Source organism: Balaenoptera physalus (genome assembly GCF_965194825.1).
Source record: "Balaenoptera physalus genome assembly, chromosome: 8".
Lineage (NCBI taxonomy): Eukaryota > Metazoa > Chordata > Mammalia > Artiodactyla > Balaenopteridae > Balaenoptera > Balaenoptera physalus.
Window position 1 is genome coordinate 118,285,100 of NC_138887.1, and position 27,353 is coordinate 118,312,452.

Here is a 27,353-nt window from a genome sequence, read left to right on the forward strand (position 1 = left end):
CTTTCTGACTTCTTCTTACAATCTGACCTTGTTACTCTTTCCATTGAGTTATGGGTCTATGTCCCCTGCCTTGAAATCGGATGGACTTTGTGACTGCTTCAATAAATTCTGGGTGTTTGAAGCAACACCATGTGACTTCCAAGGTTAGAAAAGGAAAATGCCTCCTTGCTGTCTCGGGCTGCTTGCCCTTGGAATTTGGCCACCATGTTGTGAGGAAGCCCAAGTCACCCGCATGAAGAGGACTTGAAGTCACTGGCCCACTCCCCTGGCTGATATTTCAGCTGCCCGCCAAAAGCAGCTTGCCAGCCATGAAAGCGAGGCAACACCAAAGTGCATTCTCCAGTTGCCTACTGATGAAGCTGCAAAGAGCAAACGTGAGCCATCCCCACGGTGTCCTGCCCAAATTGCAGATTCATGAGAAAAATAAATGATTGTTGTTGTTTTAAACCACTAAGTTTTGGGATGGTTTGTTATGCAGTGAGAGCTAACCAGAATGAAATATCTTCCCAGCACATTCCCCAAGACTCCCGGCTCCCCACTGTCCTTCTACACGATGCCAGTGAATGTAAGAGGTTATGAAATTGACATAAGCAGGCAATGATCTATTTCAGAGAGTTCAAAGAGTCAATTTAGGAAACTTCAAATAAGAAACCCTGCATACGTTAAGTGTCAGCACCACTGATAATGTGTCTTATTTCAATCCACATCTATGAGTACTTTGTTAGTGAAGCATCAGGCTTCTCTGGCACCATTACTCGGTGGTTCATGGAGATGTGGAGGTTGATAAATCCTCTTACTGTTTTTTTCTCTCTCTCTTTTTTTTAAAGGTACCATCCTAACTTAAAATGTCCCTGCTGTACCTTAGAAATCTCTTCTGTGCCAAATATTTTTCTTGCCTCTGCAGATCCACAGTTCACCCTTCTTTCACTCTAGTTTTTGCCTGGGAGGCTGATCTATATGGACTACATCAGTGGGATCTCTTGCTCTCTGACTTCTGCTTGGTTCCTGCCAATGGGAAATCCAAGCAGGAGAGCTCTTGACGGTAGAAAAGCAAGGTCAGGGTATCTGTTTTCCTGCCTCTCTCCCTGCAGGGGCATCTCCCACTAGCTGCAACCCTAAGCCGAAGCTCATAACTCCTCCCCTGGAGGCTCTCTACCCAGCTCTCCTTCTGGGTTCCAGGTTTTGTTCACCCCTTAGGGTAAGGATGTAATTTCCTCGCTGTTCCTAGCCCTCTCCCTTGTCATTTCCAACCCCTGTATCCACAGCTTGTAGGAAGCCCCTTCACTAGGCTCTCCTCCAACTACTTCATTATACTAAGCCATCTGTTTTCTGCTGGAATCCTGATTGATACATCTTATGATACCTACTTCTTTTTCTCTTTCAGAGCATTCCCTGACTTTTGTTGTTGTTGTTGTTGTTTTTCAATTCGCTCTAGTGTTTTCTGCCAGCAGAAAAATCTCTCCTGACTGTTGAAATCTCTGGGACAAGTTTACCCCCATGGACTGTGACATTGGCAGTGAGCAGATAAAAGGTTCCGTCCGGCTAAAATAATTGCAAAACTTCAAAGTTTAGAGGGATGACTTTATATCATTTATAATGATGGCAGATAACCCAAACTCAAACTGTTGGAATTTTTCCAGCTGTCCTTTGCTTTGCCTGTGAATGTGACTGAGAGTATTCACTGCACTGGTGAAATTTAGGGAGGCAGGGATTCGAGATCAAATCTGGAGAAAATAGGATCCCAAATACCTGCTCATGCTAAGGGTCGTCACAAATATCACGAGTAGAGTAAAGACAGCATGGAAGAAAAGCCCATTGTGAGAAAACATTCACAATATATGTTGTGACATAACACCGCTAGTCCAAACTGCTATTCCCGATAACACAATTCTTACATTTAGAGGTACTTCCTTGTGAGTGATTCATCAGTGCACTATTGTCTCTAGAGAGCGAACTATTCATGCACTGTCCTGACACCTTTCATTTAAGGACCATTTAAATGATATTTTCTCTCAGCAACTTGCAGAAGCATTATGAATTCAATTAACTTGTGTGTATCTAGGCATATGTTAGGGCCTATGGAAGGTGCAACTTATATTCCACTTTGGAAGGTAAGTCATGCCCAGAGGAGAAATGAGTAAATCAAATAAAAATCATCGACATTATCTTCTCCCGCGTCGAAGGAATTCTTTCCCTCTCGATTATCTTCACGATCCTTACATCCCAGTTTTCTCTGAAGGTGGTTCTGAGTTCTGAGGTCTCTGGAAATTCCAGCATTTATTGTGTGCATTATTCCTATTGTTGAAATATGTGAGAGCCATGACCCATAATTGGGGAATGAAAGTAGGATTCATAGGAGAAGACTTGAGGGAGAATTCAGGGCTTGAAATCTCCTATGAAGGGTGTATAGGATGTGTCCATGTGGGTGCCTGGAATGATTAATCATGCTTCTCTTCAGAAACAGGAAAGTTAGGGTCTGCAGATAAGATCATCGGGGTAGACTCAGGAGTGACAGCACTCAATTAGGTCTGTGACAAGCTGAGTAGCAGACGTCAAAGGGCAGGTCCAATGTCTACGTCCTACATTGAAATTCTGGACTGAAGGTTATGTGAGAGGCCTGGGGTGAATGTGGCAGGATATGAACATAAATGTGAATTTCAGCTGAGTCCTCAGTATTGCCAACACCCCCACATTCCAAACTCATACACTAGAAGATCTGGGCAGGACCTGCCAAGGAAGGAGCTAGAAACCAGTTAGGTGAGGTTTAGCTCTTCAACTAATTCGGTAGGTGTTTGAAGTGGTCAAGAGGAAAGGGCTTTTTAAAAGAGGACATTCAGATCATAAGGACAAAAAGCTTCAGGACTGGCAAATTCTTGGGCTTCATCTCGAGAGTAATTGGCTCCCTGGTGAAGAGGGGGATCTCTGTGTAACCATGTGGTTTAATAAGGGAGGCTCCACGGGGGCTCCACTTGTGTGCCCTGCCCAATAGGACGACGGTTCCCTCTCACCTCACAGCAAGTAAGGCGGCCCCTTGGGCTTTGATGCTGCCAGAGGACATGAGTGGTGTATGGTGAGCGATTCCTGGGAGGACATGACCTGTGTCCTCTGGAGTTTAGCTTTGGAGCTGGGTGCTCCTGTGGGAAATATAATACGAAAGGACGTTGCTATGCGCCAGGGGGTAAAGACTGAGGAGGCTGATTGGAAGCAGCCAGAACTGTCACTGACTGTGCGGCAAAAGTATGCGCTCCCCATAAACCAAACGCGGGCCACACAGGAGGGAGCCAGCCGAAGCCAGCTTGAAGGGGACTTGCCCGGAAGCCCACCAGGGATCGCAACTGTGCCCGGAACTGGAGTCGAAGTGACCAGCTGGAGGGGAGACAGTGGCCATCAGCTGGACTTGTAATTGCAGATTTCCAGGGAGACTCTCTGAACAGTCATTAATGGGACCCCGTGAGGAAAAGAGCCACGAAGTGCGCCTCCATCCCCCAAAGCCAGATTACACCTGACTTGTCTTCAATGGTTTTTCCTCTTCTCCTCCAACCCACGAGGAGTCACAACCAAGACGAGTGACGGGAGGAGGAGGAGGCGAAGGGCAGGGTGGGGAGAGATGGAAGAAGCCCTGTGCACACTGCTGGTCCTTCGGCGGAAGCAGGCACAAGCCAGGGGAAGGAGAGGCTTTACCCTGCAATGAAATTCCGAGTTTGATTATTGGGTTGGATGTTGTAATTACACAAATGGGACTCACAGAGACTGGAGAGGGTTTGCGCTTAGGGCAGAAGCTATCCAAGATTTCCTTCATGAGGCACTAATGGGCCCAGTTTGATGGACCAGTAGGAGACAAGAATAAATGTCTTCCTTCTTTGCCCTCCCTTCTTTGTGAAGCCTGTCTTATTTAATCACAGGCTTAGCCATAGATCACCTTCTTTGCTATGGAGGAGATCACTCTAGAGAAGAACGCCAAGATCTTGCCAACCCTCTTCCTGTAAGAGTGGCGCTGCGTGCTTCCCGTGAGTGGTGTAGCAGGAGTCCAGGGAAGCGCTCTGCTCATGCAGATTATGGGAAGAAATTTGACATGACCACATTCCCAGAGGGGTATTTATGTGTACATCCCACAGAGTCAAAAGATTCAAAGGGGTGGAGTAGGGCCTGCAACATCTGAAGGGGGGGAAGTGTCCCTAAGAGCCCTGAGCCTTATTTTCTCACGGTCAATCAGAGCGGAGCCTCGACCAGCTAAAAGTCTGTGCCATGGAGTCTCCCCGTCCTTGTGGCCAAGGAGAGGACAGGCAGTAAAGCTCACTGCTATGAATAGGAGACTGTCACAGCAAGTTAATGGTATGACTGTGGCCAAAGTTCTGACCATTCTTAGAGATCACAACTTGACCTATGGAGAATGGATTTACTTTGTGCCAGATTCTCAATCTGGTGAACAGGGTCAATGACCAAACTTGAAAGCATGCTTCTGTTTGAAAAGAAAAGGAAGCTACAAATCAGAGACTTGTTTTCCACTGTGGCTTTTAAGTTCAAAGATGACTCCAGCAGAAGGGGTTCCAGAGATGTTGAGAAATGAGCGCCAAGGTCAAAGAAGGCATGTTTGAGACACAGCAATCATTTGTAAAGTGCTGCGTATATAATCCACGAACAACCAAAAGTTCATTGGAATGGTAATTTGTTGACTATAGAGGCAAAATTGCATCCTTTCTGGAAGGTATACAGACATAGAAGCCCTTGATAAGTTCACCCAGCAAGTCTTGAATGGTAGCCAACAAAGCCTGTCCTTACTGAACGCTGACATTTCTCTAAAGAGAAAAGCTGCCCTCCAAACTAGAATGGCCTTGGACATGATCCCTGCCTGGCAAGGAAGCACCCGTGCCATTGTCCAAACAGAATGCAGTGTGTTCCTACTGCTGAGACTGTTCATGTGTCGTCTTTATTGAGTCACATGAGGGCACAAGTGAACACCCTGAGGGATCTGACCCCTCTACCTGGGGACCTAGTAAATCAGTGGCTCGGATCATAGGGTTCTTGGTAGAAAAAGTTGGTCATTGATTTCGGGAATCATTGTCTTAACCTGCGTTTTCTCTTGCATGTGACTGTATTGTTGCTGTGACATCTGCCACCAGTGCAGCCAGGGAGCTACCAAAGGAGCCACCTCCGCGCTAGCGAAAGCCCTTGCTGACCACCAGGGCGCGGTGCGCGAGACGAGAGCCTGTGAGATCGCGAGAGAGGGTCACGGGGCTTGAGAGTTGGACCTAAGAACTGGACCCACGCAGTTGGGGGCTCCCCACCTACTCCGCTGTCCTTGGAATGTGCATTCTGCCTGGCCTCCCCACTCCCAGAAGCCTCCGCAAGGATACAGCCTTGAGTAGAAATTGACACTATCTGGATGCTATACGGGACCGAACCCACTGAAGGCCTCTGGATAAAGGTTGACGATTCTGGCAGACACGGGTGGAAAGCTATTCTCCTCGTGGCCGCTCAGGACAAGCTTTGTAAGTTCCTTGCTTATTAAACCTGCCAGCTGCCCACCCGGAGTGGTCTGCCTCACCGTCGGGTTTCAGATGACACCTGGGAAGATCCCGAGGACGTTGCAAACCAACTTATATTTTTAAACATCAGTCTCATCTATATTTATAAACAAATATAAAAAATGGAATACCCAAGGCAATTGTTCTCAAAGTTCTTTCTTCTTGTTAAAAAGCGTCTCAATTATCTAAAACTCTTCCTATGTTGGGTTGCATTCTCTAGGATTTGCAATCAACAAGTTGCCATGTTGCGGGATAGGACTTTGTAGGTATTCCCTTTCCACACTGTTGAAGTTTAGCCTGCCTTCTCACTCTTGGTCCTCTTTACCACGCTCCCTGATTTTTTTTTCTTACGTAAGTGAACGTCTCCTATAATTATTCTATAATTCACACACTATTCCTTTTTTGTTTCTTTTCTGTCCCTTCAAGGAACACTGAAAGATCCGGAGGGCAAGGATCTTTACCTGCTATCATTTGCTAATATACCCAATTGCCTAAAACAGTGCTTGGCATATAATAGGCTCGCAAGAAACACTGAATGAAAATTCTATTTTATTCGATATTTTGTTCTTGTTTGTTTAGAATTGGATTGCTGTATTTGCCTCTACTTCTGCTTTCAACCTATCTCAAGTTTCATGTTTTAGATTTGGATTTCCTTTGCAATCCACTCCAAACAATACTTATTTTTTATCGGAAATCTTTGGTGTACTTATCATAGTTGTAATTTATGATCTATTTGGATGCATTTGTATTATTTTATTTTTTGCTTTCTACTTGTCCAACCAGTTTCATAGTTTGTTTTTCTTTCTTCTTTGTGCCTTAATTTGGATTATTTGGTTCTTCTTTTCACATTCTATTTTTTTTTCTACTCAGTTGGAAATTATATACACTCTTCCTAATTTTCTTAGTGGCCACAGCACATATTCCTTTTTCAAAATTTTTAAATTTTTTATACCATTTTTAAAGGTTACATGCCATTTACAGTTAATACAAAATATTGGCTATATTCCTCATACAACACATATTCTTAACAAAGTCTAAAGGGAATCTATATTTTAATCTTCCTCTTATACAACAAATTACTATAGAACATTTAAACTCCATTCCCACCTTCCACCCCATCTATGCATTATTGTTGTGTATTTTTATTTTCTTATTTTTTTCCTTTTTAAGCCCTGGAAGTTATTACCATTATCTTCTCTCCCTTTCTTTGTCTTTCCTTCCTTCTTTCTTCCTTTCTATTTTTTCTTTCCTTCTTTCTTTCTTTTGTTCTTTCTTTCCTTCTTTCTTTCTCTCCTTCCTTCCTTCCTTCTTCCTTTCTTTTCTTTCTTCCTTTCTTTTCTTTCTTTCCCTTTCTTTCTTTCTTTCTTTCTTTCTTTCTTTCCTTATTCTTTCTTTCTTTTCAACCTCTGATTTACTATCTGTGATTACTTTCCTCTTGCCTCAAGTACATTCTTTACAAATTCTCTTAGTGAGGTTGTGCTGGTAGCAAAAACTCTCAGTCTTTTTGTCAATGTGGTTTTGAGAAGCAGACTTTAAATTCTCCAGGGCTGGTGAAATATCCTCAGGGTGACAGCTAGCTGCTGTACTCCACTTGCCCACCTTCACTTAGTTCCGTGTCTGAGAAAGGTTATCTTCTTGCCTGCTCACCTACGCTTTTAAGAAAATGTATGTAATATTTTTCAGTATTTTTAGTTGATTTCAGTGGGAGGATTAATAATCTAGATATCTGAAAGAGAAGTTTATTTTTATGTTTGGTTAGTCTTTTCCTGGTTTTGTTTCCTGCGTGTATGGCTCCCGTTGGGGTTATTTTTGCTGTTTATCTTTGTCTCTTTCATCTGTCTTTCATATTGCAGTTTTTCGTCAAACAGCAGCTCTCCCTGACTGCCTTTTCGTAGTTTGGAATAAATCATTAGAAAACCTGGAAGTTCCACGTCTGAGTGAGGGTGCCGACTGCAGGCTTCACCTGAGGTGACCGCAGGACAGGCTGTTATGTAGAGGGAACCCAAAATGCCAGAATGCAGAGGTTTTTCTCTGGAGATGCTCTAATCTTTAGGGGAGATTCCTTCAATTACCCACTCGGGAAGAGAGACCTTGAAGTGTGAGGTTCCGAATGAGGGGGAAGTGAGGAGATGACTGGATCATGTGTCTCATACTCACTTCTTCCACGAATCCCCTGCTTTCAGCCCTACAGCCGCATCCCCTTGGAGCTGAAATTTCTGAAGCCCACCTCCCCGAGGTGCTCTGTCATCATCCGCGGCCACCTCAGCCACAGCCTCTCTGGGGCCATGTTGGCTGTGGATGTCTGCTCCAATGCACCCTTCCGGAAATCTGTTGAAACCTCTTGTCTCTGATACTTATACTCCTAATTGTCTATGGCACCCTGGTTTTTATTAGGGTTTGCAGAAAGAGAACGTCTGTGGTCTATAATTGATGTCAGTCCATTTTCCAGAATGGTTGGCATATGGCCGGTTTGCTATCTGGGCACTGAAATCCCTGATTTCCCGTTAAATAGAAGTAAAATGTAATGAGAGAGAATGTGTGATATTTACATATTTATATTTACACAGAATTACTTGTGACCATTTACAACTTGGAAATAGAGAAATTCTAATACAAATTTCAAGTTGCTATTACTTCAAAACAGGCAATGATAAAAAATTGACTTGTTAAGTTTTCTATATAAAGTTTAGGCTTTTAAAGCACCACTGTCAGGATTCTAAAAGGCATAGAAAAGCAGAACAACCTGCGTCCACTGATTGCACTGGTTCTTTTTCTCAGCTCAAGACCGAGCCGTGAGGGTCCTTAATCAGGCCTCCTCTCCAGGTCTGAGTCCATTGTGAGAGCATCACGCCACGTAGAGGAGGAGAAGTGGACCTTGCATCCTAACCTTTCTGTCCTGTGAAGCGACCACAGCTATGTGTGACAGGTAAGACCAAAGGTGAAGGTGATGAGGCAGGAAAGGGTTGTGGCTGAGGCAGGGAGGAAGTGCTGTGCACAGATGAATTTGTAACAGCCTTTCCTGTTATTGTGAGAAGATTCTGAGAAATGGGTGAACCACAGACTTCCCTGGGTTGTGCTGTGATGTGTGTGAAAATCATCCCCTGGTCTCTTTACCATAGAATTTCTAGTAAAGTGGTACAGATATTTTACATGCGTAAGAAGGGAGTGCATGGGTTGAAAAAGGGCGTCAAATTATGAAGCAAAATGAGGAAATGCATAAAAGAGCAGAAACTGTTGAAAATAAAACTGCAAAGCCTTAGAGGTTTTGAGCTTCAGGAGGTGCAAAAATAGGTTCCAACTCTGCATGGGAAGAGAACCAAATTCATAGTGTTAAAGGGCCTGGAGACAAGGTAGTGTGACAACTTGGGGCCAGTTTTACAATCAGTCTACCACAACTGGCTCTCCTACTCGCATCCAATTTTACCTAAATGGCAGGAGTTTTCAGCTTTATTGAATTTTAAGTTGCATAAAATAAAATTCATGCATTTTTTTCAGTAGATTCAATAATCAATTAAACAGTATTTCTAAGCTTAGTATTGACTTATATATGTGAGCTTACATATGAGCCTGTAATGAGCTTATATATGTATATACATGTTGCAACGAGTATTCATTTAATTAATTTATTTATTTACTTATTGACTTATTTATTTATTTTTACCTTTTGATCCCTTTCACCCATTTCTCCCACTTCTACCCTCAGCCCCCGCCTCTCGCAACCACCATGCTGTTCTCTGTATCTATGAGCCTGGCTTTTGTTTTGTCTAGATTCCACATATAACTGAGTTTGTACAGTATTTGTCTTTCTGTCTGATTAATTTCACTTAGCATAATGCCCTGAGATCTATCCATGTTGTCACAAATGGCGTGATTTCCTTCTTTCTTATGGCTGAATACTATTTGTGTGTGTGTGTGTATCTCCTTTATCCTTCCATCCATCAGTGGACACCTAGGTTGTCTCCATATCTTGACTATTGTAAATAATGCTGCAATGAACATGGGGTGCAGATATCTCTATTAGTTAGTATTTTTATTTTCTTTGGATAAATACCCAGATGTGAGATGGCTGGATCATATGAAGTTCTATTTTTAATTTTTTTGAGGAAACTCCGTTCGGTTTTCCACAGTGGCTGCACCAATTTATATTCCTACCGACATGCATGAGGTTCCCTTTTCTCCACATCCTCACAACACTTGTTATTTCTTGGCTTTTTGATGTAGTCATTCCTAACAGGTGTGAGTTCATATCTCATTGTGTTTTCTTTTAATTGAAGTATAGTTAGTGGACACTATTATATAAGTTACAGGTGTACAATATAGTGATTCCCAATATGTAACGGTTATACTCCATTTATAGTTATTATAAAATATTGGCTACAGTCCCTGTTTTGTACAATATATCCTTGTAGCTCATTTTATACCTACTAGTTTGTACCTTTTAGTCCCCTACCTCTATATTGCCCCTCTCCCTTCCCTCTCCCCACTGGTAACCACTAGTTTGTTCTCTGTATCTGTGAGTCTGCTTCTTTTTTGTTCTATTCACTAGTTTGTTGTATTTTTTAGAGTCCACATATAAGTGATATTACACAGTATTTGTCTTTCTCTCTCTGACTTATTTCACTTGCATAATACCCTCCAAGTCCATCCATGTTCTTGCAAATGGCAAATTTTCTTTCTTTGTATGGCTCAGTACTATTGCATTGTGTATATATATATATACCACATTTTCTTAATCAATTCATCTGTCGATGGACACTTAGATAGCTTTCATGTCTCGACAATTGTAGATAATGCTGCCATGAACATCGGGGTGCATGCATCTTTTCGAATTAGTGTTTTTGTTTTTGTTTTGTTTTTTCAGCTATATACCCAGGAGTGGAATTGTGGGGTCACATGGTACTTCTATTTTTAGTGTTGAGGAGCCTCCATACTGTTTTCCACAATGGCTGCACCGAGTTACATTGCCACCAGCAGTGCAGGAAGGGTCCCTTTTCGCCACATCTTCACCAACTTTTGTAATTTGTGTTCTTTTTGATGACAGCCATTCTGACAGATATGAGGTGATATCTCATTGTGGTTTTGATTCGCATTTCCCTGATGATTAACGATGTTGAGCATCTTCTCATGTGCCTGTTGGCTATCTGTTTGTCTGCTTTGGGAAACTGTGTATTCAGGTCTTCTGCCTATTTTTAAATCAAGTTGTTTGTTTTTGATGTTGAGTTGTATGAGCTGCTTCTATATTTTGAATATTAACCCCTTATGTGTCATATCATTTGCAAATATTTTCTCCCATTCTCTAGGTTGTGTTTTTGTTTTGTTGATGGTTTCCTTTGCTGTGCAAAAGCTTTGAAGTTTAATTAGGTCCCATCTGCTTATTTTTGCTTTTATACTATTTCCTCTGCTTTAGGAGACAGATGCAAGAAAAATATAGCTGCGATTTCTGTCAAGAGTGTTCTGCTTATGTCTTCCTCTAGGGGTTATATGGTATCCAGTCTTACATTTAGGTCTTTAACCCAATTTGAGTTTCTTTTTGGATATGGTGTTAGAAAATGTCCTAATGTCACTCTTTTACATGTAGCTGTTTAAGTTTCCTAGCACCACTTATTGAAGAGAACGTCTTTTCCCCATTGTATATTCTTGCCTCCTTTGACCATATGTGCATGGGTTTATTTCTGGGCTCTCTGTTCTGCTTCATTAATCTATGTGTCTGTTTTAGTGCCAGTACCATATTGTTTTCATTACTGTAGCTTTTTAAATAGTATAGTTTGAAGTCAAGGAGTGTAATTCCTCCAGAACTGTCCGTCTTTCTCAAGATTGTTTTGGCTGGACTTCCCTGGTGGCGCAGTGGTTAAGAATCCGCCTGCCAAGGCAGGGGACATGGGGCGTAGACCCCGCTCGCTGCAACTAGAGAAAGCCCGCACACAGCAACAAAGACCCAACGCAGCCAAAAATAAATAAAGAGAAATAAATAAAGGAATTTTTAAAAAAGATTGTTTTCACTTCTCTGGGTGTTTTGTGTTTCCATACAGATTTTAAAATTATTTGTTCTAGTTCTGTAAAAAATGCCGTTGACATTTTGATAGGGATTGCATTGAATCTGTAGATTGCCTTGGGTAGTATGGTCATTTTAACAATCTTAATTCTTCCAATCCAAGAACACAGTATTATCTTTCATTCTGTGTGCGTCATCTTTAATTTCTTTCATCAGTGTCTTATAGTTTTCAGAGTACAGGTATTTTCCCTCCTTAGGTAGATTTATTCCTAGGTATTTCATTCTTTTTGATGCAACGGTAAATGGGATTGTGTTCTCAATTTCTCTCTTTTTTTTTTTAAACATCTTTATTGAAGTAAATTGCCTTACAATGGTGTGTTAGCTTCTGCTTTATAACAAAGTGAATCAGTTATACATATACTGAATTTCTCTTTTTGATAGTTCATTGTTAGTGTATAGAAATGCAACAGATTTCTGTGTATTAATTTTGTATCCTGCAATTTTACTGAATTCACTGATGAGCTCTAATAGTTTTCTGGTGGCGTCTTTAAGATTTTCTATGTATGGTATCATGTCATCTTCAAACAGTGACAGTTTTACTTCTTCCTGTCTGATTTGGATTCCTTTTATTTCTTTTTCTTCTCTGATTCCTGTGGCTAGGACTTCCAAAATTATGTTGAATAAAAGTGGTGAAGGTGGGCATCTTTGTCTTGTTCCTGATCATAGAGGAAAGGCTTTCAGCTTTTCACTGTTGAGTATGATGTTAGCTGTGGGTTTGTCATATATGGCCTTTATTATGTTGAAGTATGTTCCCTCTATGTCCACTTCCTGGAGAGTTTTTATTACGAATGGATGTTGAATTTTATTGAAAGCTTTTTCTGCATCTATTGAAATGATCATATGATTTGTATTCTTCCGTTTGTTAATGTGGTATATCACACTGATTGATTTGCAGATGTTGAAAAATTCTCGCATCCTTGGATAAATCCCACTTGATCATGGTGTATGATCCTTTTAATGTATTGTTAGATTTGGTTTGCTAATATTTTGTTGAGGATTTTTGCATCTATTTTCATCAGTGATATTGGCCTGTAGTTTTCTGTTTTGTGATATCTTTGTCTGGTTTTGGTATCAGAGTGATGCTGGCCTCATAGAATGAGTTTGGGGGTGTTCCTCCCTCTGCAGTTTTTTGAAACAGTTGAAAAGGAGAGCTGATAACTCTTTCATAAACGTTTGGTAGAATTCACTTGTGAAGCTGTCTGGTCCTGGACTTTTGTTTGTTGGGAGTCGTTTAATAACTCATTCAGTTCCATTACTAGTTATTGGTCTGTTCATATTTTCTATTTCTTCCTGGTTCAGTCTTTGGAGATTGTACCTTTCTAGGAATTTTTCCATTTCTTGTCTGTTGTTCATTTTATTGGCATATATTGTTGTTCATAGTAGTCTCTTATAATCCTTCGTAATCTTTTGTATTTCTGCGGTGTCTGTTGTAACTTCTCCTTTTTCATTTCTAATTTTATTGATTGAGTCCCCTCCCTCTTTTTCTTGATGAGTCCGGCTAAAGGTTTATAAATTTTGTTTATCTTCTCAAAGACCAGGTTTTAGTTTCATTGATCTTTGCTACTGTTTTCTTTCTTTCTGTTTCATTTATTTCTGCTCTGATCTTTATGATTTCCTTCCTTCTACTAACTTTGGGTTTTGTTTGTTCTTCTTTCTGTAGTTCCTTTAGGTGTAAGGTTAGATTGTTTATTTGATATTTTTCTTGTTTCTTGAAGTAGGACTGTATTGCTAGAAACTTCCCTCTTAGAACTGTTTTTGCTGAATCCCATAGGTTTTGGATTGTCATGTTTGCATTGTCATTTGTCTCTAGGTATTTTTTCATTTCCTCTTTGTTTTCTTCAGTGATCCCTTGGTTATTTAGTAGCATACTGTTTAGTCTCCATGTGTTTGGAGACTTTTACGTTTCTTTTTTTCCTGTAATTTATTTCTACTTTCATAGTGTTGTGGTCGGAAAAGATGCTTGACACAATTTCAGTTTTCTTAAATTTACTGAGACTTCATATGTGACCCAAGATGTGATCTATCCTGGAGAAGTTTCCATGTGCACTTGAGAAGAGAGTGTAATCTGCTGTTTTCGGATGGAATGTCCTAGAAATGTCAATTAAATCTATCTGGTCTATTTTGTCATTTAAAGCTTGTGTTTCCTTATTAATTTTCTGTTTGGGTCATCTGTCCATTGGTGTAAGTGGGGTGTTAAAGTCCCCCACTATTATTGTGTTACTGTCAATTATCTCTTTTATAGCTGTTAGCATTTGCCTTATGTATTGAGGTGCTCGTATATTGGGTGCATACATATTTGTAATTGTTATATCTTCTTGGATTGATGCCTTGATCATTGTGTAGTGTCCTTCCTTGTCTCTTGTAACATACTTTATTTCAAAGTCTATTTTATCTGATATGAGTATTGCTACTCCAGCTTTCTTTTGATTTCCATTCGCATGGAGTATCTTTCTCCATCCCCTCACTTTCTGTCTGTATGTGTCCCTAGGTCTGAAGTGGGTCTCTTGTAGACAGCATATATAGGGGTCTTGTTTTGTATCCATTTATCCAGTCTGTGTCTTTTGGTTGGAGCATTTAATCCATTCACATTTAAGGTAATTATCAATACGTATGTTCCTATTACCATTTTCTTAATTGTTTTTGGTTTGTTTTTGTAGGTCCTTTTCTTCTCTTGTGTTTCCCACTTAGAGAAGTTCCTTTAGCATTTGCTGTAGAGCTGCTTTGGTGGTGCTGAATTCTCTTAGCTTTTGCTTGTCTGTAAACTTTCTGATTTCTCCTTCAAATCTGAATGAGATCCTCGCTGGGTAGAGTATTCTTGGTTGTAGTTTCTTCCCATTCATCACTTTAAATATATGGTGGCACTCCTTTCTGGCTTGCAGAGTTTCTGCTGAGAAATCAGCTGTTAACCTTATGGGAGTTCCCTTGTATGTTATATGTCATTTTTCCCTTGTTGCTTTTAATAATTTTTCTTTGTCTTTAATTTTTGTCAGTTTGGTGACTATGTGTATCTGCATGTTTCTCCTTGTGTTCATCCTGCCTGGGACTCTCTGTGCTTCCTGGATTTGGCTGGCTATTTCCTTTCCCAGGTTACGGAACTTTTCCATTATAATCTCTTCAAATGTGTTCTCGGATCCTTTCTCTGTGTCTTCTCCTTCTGGGGCCCCAGTAATGCGAATGTTGGCACATTTAATATTATTCCAGAGGTCTCTTAGGCCGTCTTCATTTCTTTTCTTTCTTTTTTCTTTATTTTGTTCTGCAGCAATGATTTCCACCATTTTATCTTCCAGGTCATTTATCCGTTGTGCCTCATTTATTCTGCTATTGATTCCTTCTAGTGTATTTTTCATTTCAGTTATTGTATTATTCATCTCTGTTTGTTTGTTCTTTAGTTCTTGTAAGTCTTTGTTAAACATTTCTTGCATCTTCTCAATCCTTGCCTCCATTCTTTTTCTGAGGTCCTTGATCATCTTCACTATCATTATTCTGAATTCTTTTTCTGGAAAGTTGCCAATCTCCACTTCATTTAATTGTTTTTCTGGGGTTTTATCTTGTTCCTTCATCTGGGACATAGTCCTCTGCCTTTTCATTTTATCTGTCTTTCTGTGATTGTGGTTTTCGTTCCCAGGCTGCAGGATTATAGTTCTTCTTGCTTCTGTTGTCTGGCCTTTGGTGGATGAGGCTATCTAAGAGGCTTGTGCAAGCTTCCTGATGGGAGGGACTCCATCCCCTCACTTTCAGCTGGTGTGTGTCCTTTGATCTGACATGAGTCTCTTGTAGACAGTATATATATGGGTCTTGTTTTTGTATCCATTCAGCCACTCTGTGTCTTTTGATGGGAGCATTGAGTCCATTTACGTTTAAGGTAATTATTGATATGTATGTTCTGATTGCCATTTGGTTAATTGTTTGTGGGTTGTTTTTGTAGGTGTTTTTATAAATTTCTTTTTCTTTTGTCTCTTCTCTTGTGATTTGATTACTATCTTCAGTGTTATGTTTGGATTCCTTTTTCTTTTTTCTCTTTTCCTTTTTCCTTGTGTGTGTGTGTGTGTGTGTTTGTGTGTGTGTGTGTCTGTGTATCTATAATAGATATTTGGTTTGTGGTTGCCATGAGGTGTATATATATATGATTGTTTTAAGTTGCTGATCTCTTAATTTCAAATGCATTTTTAAATCCCTGCTTTTGTACTCTCCTCCTCTCATTACCGTTTTTGATATCATATTTTACATCTAATTGCTTTGTGTGTCCCTTAAGTGCTTATTGTGGATATAAATTATTTTACTGCTCTTCTCTTTTAACCTTCCTACTAGCTTTGTACGTAGATGATTTCTCACCTTTATGTTTGCCTTTACCAATGAGCTTTTTCTGTTTTGTAATTTTCTGGTTTCCACTGGTGGCTTTTTCTTGTTCTCCTAGAGAAGTTCCTTTAACATTTGTTATAAAGCTGGTTTGGTGGTGCTGAACTCTTTTACCTTTTACTTGTCTGTAAAGCTTTTGATCTCTCCATGAAATCTGAACGAGAGCCTTGCTGGGTAGAGTATTCTTTGTAGGTTTTTCTGGCCCAGTTGGCTGCCAGGCCCTGGCTTGTGCTCTGGCTGCTGGCCTGCTGCTGGGTGGGGCTGGGATTCGGTGCAGCTGGCTGTGGGACCTGTGGTGTTCCAGGGCTGGTGCTGGCCCACTGGTGGGTGGGTCCAGGTTTGGGGTGGCTGCCTGCAGGGTCCAGAGTGTGCAGGGCTGGTGCCAGTTTCCTGGTGAGTGGCATTGAGTGCTCTCATGGCTGGCTGTTTGGCTTGGGAGGCTCTGGGACTGGTGCCAATTGGCTGGTGAGCAGGTAAGCCCCTGGCAGGAATAGGCTAGAGGGAAGTCTCCAAGAATGGAGAAGACTCCATTCTATGACAGGTGTCCTGGTCATACAATGAACTCCCCAAAACAGCTGCTGCCAGAGTCTATGTCACTAGGCGGGTCCTCCTTGCCTCCTGCCTCTCTGGGAGGCTCTCCAGGATCAGCCAGTGAGTCTGCCCCAGGCTCCTTTCAAATCACTGCTTTTATGCTGGGTCTCAGAGCATGGAGATTTTGTCCGTGCCCTTTAAAAATGGGGTCTCTGTTTCCCAGAGCCTTCTTGCTCTCCCATGTGCAAGCCCCTCTGGCCATAAAAGTCAGATATTTTGGTGGCTTGTCTTTCTGGTGCAGGATCCCCCAGGCTGGGGAGCCTGAAGTGGGGCCCAGACCCCTTGCTCCTTGGGGAGAACCTTTGTAATTGCAATTATCTTCCCATTTATGTGTCACCTACTTAGTGGTGTGGGCCTTGACTATACCCCTTCCTATCTGTCTTGTGGTTCCTTCTTTATATCTATAGTTGTGGGGAATCTTTTCTAGTAGTTGTCAGGTCATAATTGCTTTCTAAATAGCTGTAATTTTGGTGTGCCCATAGGAAGAGGTGAGCCCAGGGTTTTCCTACTCCACCATCTTGGCCACACTCTGAGCGGCAATTCCCTGGTTTTGACCCAGTAGTTTTTTCTCAAACTTCACGGCATGACCCACATTTCGTCCCTCCCAATAGAGTCTTTGCGTGGTCTGATATGGTAGCAACTATGCAGATGTGACTATTTAACTTTAAATTAATCAAAATGGAATAAAATTAAAAATTCAGTTCTTCAATCACACTCATCACATTTCATGAGCTCAGTAGCCCTTGTGGCTCAGGGCTACCATACTGAACCACACAAAACAATCTCATCATTGCAGAAAGTTCTGGCACTGCTAGGTGATAAGGTGGGCAGGTCTCTTCCATAAGCATGTTTGGACAGCTCCTCCCCTCACTTCCTCTCTCCTCTTCCTTCTTGATAGCTTAGTGTCGCCTCCTGCTTTAGCATTGCTTTCAAAGTTAGAGAAAGGAGCAGGACCCAGATTTTTTTTAGGTAAGGGAATAGGGGTGTCTGTGGGAGTGGGAAGAGAGGGAGGGAAATGTGTGATTTGGTGGAGGGGGGACTTCTCTTCTGGATCTATATCTTAAAACTCCCTGCAAACGTGCTCTCAGAATATATTTCTCATTGGTTCCTGTTTCCTGTCTTTGCTGATTTTAGGCAGTATTCTGTTTTGAAGGTTCAGCCCTACAAATTGATAACTCTTTCAGCAGTCACTGCTCAGAGGATACTTGTAGGAATAAATGATTGTTTTCCCCATTGATAGAATTTATAAGTGAAGTTGAAGCTTTCAGGGTTTGTGTTGGCTGAACAGAATTAGAATTAGAATTAGAAGACAGAATTAGCTGTGTGGGGAGCTGGTGGTGAAAAGAGCACTAGGAGATGTAAGAGGCGCAGGTCAGCAGCCCCGTGTCACAAAGCCAGCACGCAGTCAGGATCAGAGACTCTGTTACCCAGTTAACGATCTGCTCAGAGCTGCCCCTTTGAACCTGCCTCCTCAGGAACAGTCCCGTCGTGGGCTTCACCCAGAGATGGGGAAGGGGAACTTTTAGGAGATAGGAGGAGGGAGATGCCAACCCATGTTACTGTCTACAGTTCAGGAGAAGCTGGGGATCAATGGATGCTTCTTTCTTAGGCAGTAGGAGGAGAACTCAGCCATCCAGTGTCAGTATGGAGAGAAGTTCAGTCCTCTGGTTTTACATCAGAATTAGGAGAAAGAGAACAGCATTAAAGAATGCTGAAGAGAAAGTCCACAGACTGAATGGAAACACCGTTCTTAAGAATGGTGTTTAAGAAACACCCCAAACCTTTTATTTTCCTGTTTCTGGTATCTTACTCCTTCTCCTAAAATCAATCACCAAAATCATCTTTGTGACCAACGCTGATTTTTAAAACTTCTGTGATTTCTCCTCCCAGTTTACAAGAAGCTGTTTTCTACTCCTTATTCCTAATCCACTTTCAAAAGAAGTGCCTGTCTTTCTAACAGTGTTTGAAATTTGTATTTGTTGGCTTCCTATCAGATACCCTTTCTTTAACAACTAGCATTTCAGCCTGTCCTACTTAAAATCTGATCTGCTAAGAGTTCTTCAAATGGCTTTCTCCATTGCCCAACGTTAGTAGGTAGCAATGAAAGAAAACCTTTAAAACGTATTACCGTGTTTCAAGGATGCTAGGTGTTGTTAATAAGGAAAGGATAGGGGACTTCCCTGGTGGCACAGTGGTTAAGAATCTTCCTGCCAATGCAGGGGACACAGGTTCAATCCCTGGTCCGAGAAGATCCCACAGGCCATGGGGCAACTAAACCCGTGTGCCACCACTACAAAGCCTGAGCTCTAGAGCCCATGAGCCACAACTACTGAGCCCACGTGCCACAACTACTGAAGCACACGTGCCTAGAGCCTGTGCTCTGCAACAAGCGAAGCCCCTGCAATGAGAAGCCCGCACACTGCAGTGAAGAGTAGCCCCCACTCGCCGCAACTAGAGAAAGCCCGCGCACAGCAATGAAGACCCAATGCAGCCAAAAATTAAATTAATTAATTTAAAAAAAAATAAGGAAATGATCATCTTTTTCACAAGACAGATTGGGCTGGACATAAAGCTCAATCAGAGAGGAGGCAAGAATCAGGGAGATTTTTTAAAATCAATTCATTTATTTAATAAATATTTATTGAGATCCATGCTTTGTCCAATATTGTGCTTGTCCCTAGGGAATAACGGGGCACACAAGACACAGACGGTTCACCATCACAAAGCTTACAGTCTACGAGGAGACAGTAAAAAAATCAGACGCACAACTTCCTATTGTGGTACGTATTCTATAGAAACCCTTCGAGTGTGGCTAGCACAAACTCCACACCAGAGCTAACTTGTTGGTTGGTGATGGGGGTGGAGAAGCCCTCTCTGGAGAAATAACAGAATACTGAAGCCTCAGGGCTGAGAAGAAATGAGTTGGGCATTGGAAGGGTGTGGGAGTGCTCCAGGGAGGGGGAAATATTCCCCAAGGGTCTAGGAGCTGGAGGGAGCTTAGAGGATTCAGGGGACATTGAGGAGGCCAGTATGGTTCAAGCCTTTTGAAAGAGAGAGAGAGAGTAATTGAGCATGGAGGGCCTTTTGGACCATTCCAAGGGTTTTCAACTATTTGAACAATAAAAAGCAAAAGGAATCCATTAAAGAATTTAAACAAGGGAAAAAAGTCAAATTTCAGTTTTAAAAAGGCATCTGATTATTGAGTGGAGAAGGGATTGAAGATGCAATATCAGTTGGGAGCCTATTACATTGCAATCAAATGACAGTGGGTTGGATGAACATGGAGATGGGGAGAAATGGAGAATTTTGCATTTTTTGGAAGTAAAATCAATAGGATTTGGTGACAGACTGATGAGCAAGTGAGGAAAGAAGCGCTGTGGAGGACCCCAAGATTCTGCGTGAGCCATTTGGTGGTGCCCTTTACTGAAATGGGGACCAGGGGGGGATGGAGGTCAAGGGTTCCATTTTGTCTGAGTTCTGTGTGAGATGCCCATAAAATTGCCAACTGGAGAAGTTGAATGGGAATTAAAAGTTTGGACCTCTGAGAAGGGTCTAGGCTGCAGGCTACATATAAATGGCATTCAAAGCAATCATTCACTGAATAGAGTGGGGCAGGGCACCCAGAACCAGTACCAAGGAAGACCCTGAAGCACTTACATTTGTGTAAAGAAAAATGAACAATCCGAAAATGAGACTGAAAACAGAGAATGGAGAAGTATTGGGAAATAGAGGAAGAGAAACTGAGTAGCAAGCAAGTTTATGAAAAAAAAAGAAACTGTTGGTTACATGAGGATAACATTTCCAGTTTCCAGTTACTCTCCACTTCCCTGAAATGACATAGTTATTTTTCTTTATTTCCAGGAATTCAAAGTACAATGGCGGCCCATTACCCCAGCAACTCCAGGACCAGCCACGGTGAGAAGCTGCTCGGGGCTAGGCAGGCCAGGCTTGGGGGAGGAGGGCCGGGGCTCTCCTGTCCTGTCAGTCAGTCCCCATCTGCGCAAGAGCAAAACATTTTCAACCACATTTCTTATTTTCCCTTCATTTACTCTGCTGTCTCATTTCTCTCGACCCTCTACGGCTTCTCCTTGTGATGTAGCTTAACAGCTAAGAGGAAGAGAGTTAGAATCTCCTGATTGATACGGGCTTGATGAGGTTTCTTGTGTGCTACTTCCTACAGCGTGGACACACCAGAACAGCGGGTTGTAGCCTCCCTGGTTGTTTCTCTGCCCCTCTCTTCAGCCCAAGAGAGGATTGGGAAGGAGGAACATGGGCATAATTAATTCCTCATTCAGGTCCCTAATTTCCCTGTTGCTGGTGGCCTCACTATAACCAACAAATTCAACAGACTGATCACTCCGTTCCTCACATAACCCTCCCTCTACTCCCTTATCCATAGAAATTGATTATATCGTTCGAGCTTTTGCTGGTTTAGCAAACCACCACACAATTTAGGAGCCTAAAACAACAACCGTTTAGTTGGCTCTTGGTTTTGTGGGTTAGTTGGGCAGTCTTTGGGTCTGGATCAACTTGGCTAATCTCAGCCAGACTCACTCATGCATGTGTGGTAGGCTGGTGGTTCAGGATGCAACTGGATAATCTCGGCTAGCCTCATAGACATGTCTGGCAGTCAGCAAGCTCTTGGGCAGACCAGGGGGACAGGGATAACCGGCCCTTGTGTCTCTCATCCAGTAGGCTAGTCCAGGGCAGTTGTAAGGTTCCGAAAAGCAGAAAGAGAAGGCAAACTACAATAAGTCAGCACTTCTGGAGTCTCTGCTTGATCATGTTTTCACAACCTTACTGTCCAAAGCAAGTCACATGGCCCAGTCAGATTCAAGGGTTGGAGAAACGGACTCAGCATCTTGATGAGAGTAGCTGCAAATCCACATTCCCAAGAGGCATGAGTACAGAGAGGGAATAATTCATGGCTGTGTTTGCCATCTATCATAGATTGCCATCCATTTGCTGTCAACACTGGCCAATTTTTGCAGTGTTGGCACTGGCCTTTGGTGCCTTTTTATCTCGCCAGCCATGATTTTCCTACTCCCTGTCTCTAAGGTCAACCAATGCCCTCAGAATATCCTATAGTTGGCATCTTCCTTTGTGATGCTAACTAAATAATAGTCTGAACTCCCATCCACATTTTTCCTTAGGTAATCTTAGCCATCCTGTATCCAGTGTTCTCAGCTTCGGGAAATTTACTTCTTTCACCCCAGGATTCTGGTTATCAAATGTGAGAAACTCTGCCTTAGGGATCCAGAGATGAGCAAAAGCTTCACCATAAAGTGTGTGCGAGATGGGGATGAACTACAGATTTTGTGGAAGCCAGAGTGGGAGGTTCTGCAATTTCCCTCTTCTGTTTGATTGCTATTTTTAAAAGATTATTCCACTTTACAGAATAGACTGAAAGGGCCAAAGCGGAAGTAGAGAGACCAGTTAGGAGACTACTGAAGCATGGATGGGGATATAACTTGGGCTAGTATGATGATCTTCAAAATAGAGAGAAGCGAACAGATTTGGAGCCAAGAGAACCAGCTGATGGGTTGGATATAGAAAGAAGGGGAGAGAGAGGAGTCAAGGGTGACGCCTAGATTTTTAGCCTGAGAAACTAAAACATCAACCGTTTAGTTGGCTCTTGGTTTTGGGGATGATAGCCCTGAAAACTAATTGGGGTTTGTAACAGTGTCTATGAGGTTGTAAGTGGGATAATGTATGCATTGTCTCAAAGCAGAAATAGGTAGTTATAACACAGGATTCCTCATGCAGGAATCAGTCTTACATTCAAGGGCCGGCTGGCAGGGTCTGTCTTCTCGGGACAACAGCCTCTCAAACGTGATTGCCAGTTGTCTTCCCACCGGTCCCGGGTCTATGCCTAACAAACCGGGCAGACTTTGACCTTATAGGTACATTAAAGAGATACGCAGAGACTCGCTGAATACAAACACAGGAAGAGAGCTATTAGATGATTTGGTTTGTAACTTAAGGTTTCAGTTGCTGTGCTCTGCTGCTCTGATATTAACTTTGAACTTTCCTGGGAAGTAAAATATGCAACGTCAATTTTGTGTTACTTCCTATGTTATCTTATGAGGACCAGCTACCAGTAGCAGCTCAGAGTTCTCTTCTTAAGCATTTTGTTTCCTCCTCTGTGGGCTACTTACCTACGCAAGGTCACAGTAAGAAGCGCAAGGGGATGCTGAAAATTACCTGGGTGGTCCTCAAATACTGCAAGAGGAGCACGAGCCCAGAGGGCTCTCTAGAGACATCCCTTGAGTGCAGAGGACCCTAGCAGGCAACAGAGCAAGGCACCGGCGGGCGGGGGACTTGCAGGGGAGACAGTTGACGTTCCTTCTAACGCTACGACTTTTATTTCCTGTTGTGCCAGGGCTTGGAAACCAAGAGCCCAGAGAGTCACAACTGAGACTCGTCTTAGTGGGTAAGACTGGGGCAGGAAAAAGTGCAACAGGAAACAGCATCCTCGGAAAGAAAATGTTTCCTTCTGGCTTTTCCGCAGTATCCATCACCAGGTCCTGTAAGAAAGGAAACAGCACCTGGAAGGGGAGGGAAGTTGTCGTGGTGGATACACCTGGCATCTTTGACACAGAGGTACAGGATGCTGACACTAGCAAGGAGATTGCTCGCTGCATGGCCCTGACCTCGCCAGGGCCTCATGCTCTGCTCCTCGTCATCCCGCTGGGCCGTTACACGCCGGAAGACCACAGAGCCACGGAAAAGATCCTGAAAATGTTTGGAGAGAGAGCTAGGAGACACATGATCCTCTTATTCACCCGGAAAGATGACTTGGAAGGCATCGATTTCCGTGACTACTTAAAGGAAGCTCCAAAAGGCATTCAAGAGCTGATGGGCATGTTTGGAGACCGCTACTGTGTGTTCAACAACAGGGCGGCAGGAGCTGTGCAGGAGGACCAGAGGGAGCAGCTGCTGGTCCTGGTCCAGCGCGTGGTCGCAGAGTGCAAAGGCAGATGCTTCACGAACAACATGTACCAAAAGGCTGAGGAGGAGATTCAGAAACAAATCCGAGTGATGCAAGAAAATTACAGAGCAGAGCTAGAGAGACAGAAAGCGCAGATAAGACAGGAGTATGAAGAGAAAATCAGAATGCTGGAGGATGAACTAGAACAGCAAAAGCAAGTGATGCACATGAGGAGGGAATTGGCAGAAAGGGAGGCTCTCTGTGCTACAAGGCAGCAAAATGCCAGAGACGAAGTTGAGAATCAGAGCGGGATAGTTGAATTCATCTTAGGCTTGTTGAAGATCGTTTCCTTTGTTTTCTCTCTGTTTGAGGATTAGACATTAAGATTAAACTTCAGGAAAATGTGTCTATACTTCCTGCATATGTTCAGCTGGCCCTGCCCCATATAAGTCAGAGCATTCTCATCTTTCTGTCTCTCAGACTCTCAGGACTCAGGAGAGTAAAGTTCACTGTTGGCAATTGGTATATGTTTGATTGATTTAACAGGGGAGGGACAAGTTCTCAATCTGTGAAACTCCAAAGCACAATGTATTGATGCTCCCTAACTGGTGAATTCTTTCTCAGAGACACAGAGAGAAGGAATGCAGGAGACCAAAGAAGATGACCCCAAGCTTTCTCTGTTTATCCCTAGTAAATGTTTCTCCTCTAGATTCTTTCTAGATTGGTAGGTAATCTCCCCCTGTGGCTTCCTCTCACTTATTTTACCCTCAGGACCACAGTGCTCATCTTAACCTTATAGTTTATGAGAAAGATCAATTCTTTGCATTAGTTAAGCTTATAGATGGAGATGTTTATAGAATTCTTTGTAGATGATTGGAAATTTGTTTACTTACAATTTTACGGAGGACTCAAATTGTTCCTTATCTTCTGCCCACTGACGAACAAAGAGTTGTCTGGAAGACAGATCTTTCAGAACTCAACTACGTGAAATGCGAGAAAGAGTGAAAGATAGAAATTCAACAGATAAGAGAACAATGTTTGGTATATTCAGAGGTATCTGTAGAAACTCTTTGACCAACACCAACCAATTTGCTGAATAACAAGTTCTCTCCTTTTCTTGTGAAACTAACTGCTATCCCACCCAATTGAATTGTTTGCTTATTGTCATTGTAATAAAACTGTTCTGTTCTCTCATATTTGTACAAAATGGAATCTGTTTTTTTTTGTTTTTGCTTTTGTTTTTTGGAAAATACTACCACTACTTCTTCTAAGAGCACAGGGATGAATTATAGTCTTTTGTAAAAGTTCAAGATGATTTTGGAGGTAGTCTTGGTCTACCCTCTAGACTTCTCCCCTTCTCCTTTTCCCTGGAAGGTTTGAGCCACATTCTCAACACCTCTGACAGTCAAAGACTACATTGCCCTTGGATTCATTCATTATGTGTTGACAGAAATTACACGTGACCTACGTTTCTGAGACCTTTGTGGCTTTCCTGCTGCAACAATTCTTTTTAATACATGGATAAAAATAGCTAAGTCCCTATCCCTTTTATACTATTCTACTGAGTACTCTTCACCTAATAATTTCTAGCCTTCCCCAAAGCACTTTTCCATGTTCTACCAACGTGTTCTGGTGGTCATATGTGACCTACGCCAACTCTCCTTGTTCTGTCACCTTAAAATCGTCTTCTCCATGCCCTAACCCATTTTGCTCAAACTAGGGCATATGTCTCTCCATGATTTCCCCCAAACACAAAGGAGTTTAGACTGTACATTTAATAAAAGTTAACAAAGGCTCAAGGATATGAGAAGCCCCGTGCAAAGAAGCACATGACTCCTTTAGAGGTAGTCACTCTGAGTAGAGAGATTTGGTTTCACTCTGCAGAAGGTGGGCGATCTCTGTCTCTACTGTTTTCATCATTGGCGATATGAATTTAACGTGCTATTGTATTACAATCTTCTATTAACAAATATTTAACCAAAGAACCATATACACCTCCCAAGAAAAAGTAAATACAGAATTAATACAAAGAAAATTCTAACGCCAGTGGTTATTTTCTGTGTAAATGCATTCAATTATTCTTACCCTTGCCTCCGGGTTAATGCTGTAGATGAGACAAAGAAAATGGTTTTGCTCTTGAGTAGCAGTTAGGAAATGAGAAGCCCATGTGACATATCCTGAGAGCAGTTGTGCCTCTTTGCCTCCCAGGGCAGAAGGCAGACAGATTAATGATACTATGCATTGTGATTAATACAATAGAAGAATGAAGCATGTTCTCTTCTCTCACAACTTTTGGGAGTTCATACCTATTCATCTATTTATTATCATTCATTGGTTGTTTGTACTTGGTGGCAGGTTTTATAGGAGACACTGAGAATCTAGAGATGAGTAAAACAAAGTCCCTTTTGAGACTGGCTTCATTCACTTAGCATAATGATTTTGAGAATCATTCAAGTTGTGTGTACCCAGAGCTTGTTCTCCTTTATTGCTGACAAGTATTCCATCTTATGGATGTACCACAGTGTATCACCTCTCCTTGACTTATTCTTAGGTCCCTCATTGATTGCTCTTGTCAAATTGCATTTGCTAAAACCTCCACTATAATGTTGATTGGTAGTGGGTGGGTATGCTTGCTTTCTTCCTGGATATGCCTTCAGTGTTTCCCAATTAGGTAAGTGAGATAGCTGCTGAAACTACAGGAGTACGTGTATTTGTGTGTGTGCGTGTGCGTGCATGTGTGTGTGTAATCATGTTAAGCAAGTATCCCCCAATCACTATTTTCTTGAGGGTTTTTATCATGAATGGCTGTTGAATTTCATTGAAGGCTTTTAAAAAATCATCCATGAGAATTTTCATGGTGAATGATATGAATAGATTTCCCAATATTGAACCAATTTTTCATTTCTGTTTTCTATCCCTCTTGGCCATGATGTATCACATTCTTAATGTGGTGTTGGCACCTATTTGCTAATATTTTATTTAGTATTTTTGTGTTGAAGTCACAAGAGATATTGCTCTACAGTTTTATCTTTTTGTACCATCATTATCAGACTTAAGTATCAATGTTATATTTGTTTTCAAAAAGCAATTAGGAAATTTCTCTTCATTTTCGATGCTCTGCAACAACTTAAAGAGCACTGAAACTATCTGGACTTTGAAGGTTTGCAAGAATTTCCATGCAAAACAATCTGTCCCTGGTGCTTACTTTGTGGTGTGGTTCCTTAATAGCTTTCTCTAATTCTTCCATGTACATTGGTCTGTTTATTTTCTCTTTCTAAGGACTTCCCTTGTGGTCCAGTGGTTGAGATTTCACCTTCCAATGCAAAGGGTGCAGGTTTGATCCCTGGTTGAGGAGCAAAGATCCCACATGCCTTGGGGCCAAAAAACCAAAACATAAAGCAAAAGCAATATTGTAACAAATTCAGTAAAGACTTTTAAAATGGTCCACATCAAAAAACCTTTTAAAAATATTTTAAAAAATAAATTTTGTCTCTCTAATGGAGATAAGTTTGGTAATCTCCATTGCCCTAGGAAATTATCCATTTCTTCTAGGTTTTCAAATTTATTTGCAAAAAGGTTTTAAATTTTAAACTTGTCTTCAATTTCAATGGTTGTTCCTCTTGTCAATTTGGAAGTTTTATTTGTGCCCTTTCCTCTTTTTCTCCTGAACAAGTTAATGAGTAGTTTGTTAATTTTAAATTTTTTCAATAAACCAAGATTTTGATTTATTAATTAGGTGTATTTTCTTCTCCACTACATTAATTTTTGTCTTTCATACTTGTACTTTCTTTTGGTTTACCTTATTGTACTTTTTCTAGTTTTTTGGAAGTGAGAATTTAATTCATTTTCTTCTTTTTTTTGTTGAAGAAGGTTTTGGTGCAATGCTTTTAACTCTGAT

General features: G+C 41.7%; 1 protein-coding gene across 8 annotated transcripts; it reads left to right on the forward strand.

The window, feature by feature from the left end:
- Positions 1 to 1,577: 1,577 nt before the first annotated feature.
- On the forward strand, positions 1,578 to 24,651 carry LOC309666167 (GTPase IMAP family member 4-like). 8 transcript variants are annotated; one of them, XM_082473349.1, is made up of 5 exons: positions 5,475 to 5,489; positions 8,304 to 8,451; positions 19,206 to 19,304; positions 20,386 to 20,439; positions 22,907 to 24,651. In XM_082473349.1, exons 4-5 carry the CDS (start codon positions 20,400 to 20,402, stop codon positions 23,830 to 23,832), a joined length of 966 nt encoding a protein of 321 aa, XP_082329475.1. In that variant the 5' UTR covers positions 5,475 to 5,489; positions 8,304 to 8,451; positions 19,206 to 19,304; positions 20,386 to 20,399; the 3' UTR covers positions 23,833 to 24,651. The 8 variants fall into 8 exon arrangements, with proteins under 8 accessions (XP_082329469.1, XP_082329475.1, XP_082329474.1 ...); XM_082473348.1 differs by lacking the exon at positions 5,475 to 5,489 and adding an exon at positions 6,885 to 7,493; XM_082473343.1 differs by lacking the exon at positions 8,304 to 8,451 and having other exon boundaries at positions 1,578 to 5,489.
- Positions 24,652 to 27,353: the final 2,702 nt, after the last annotated feature.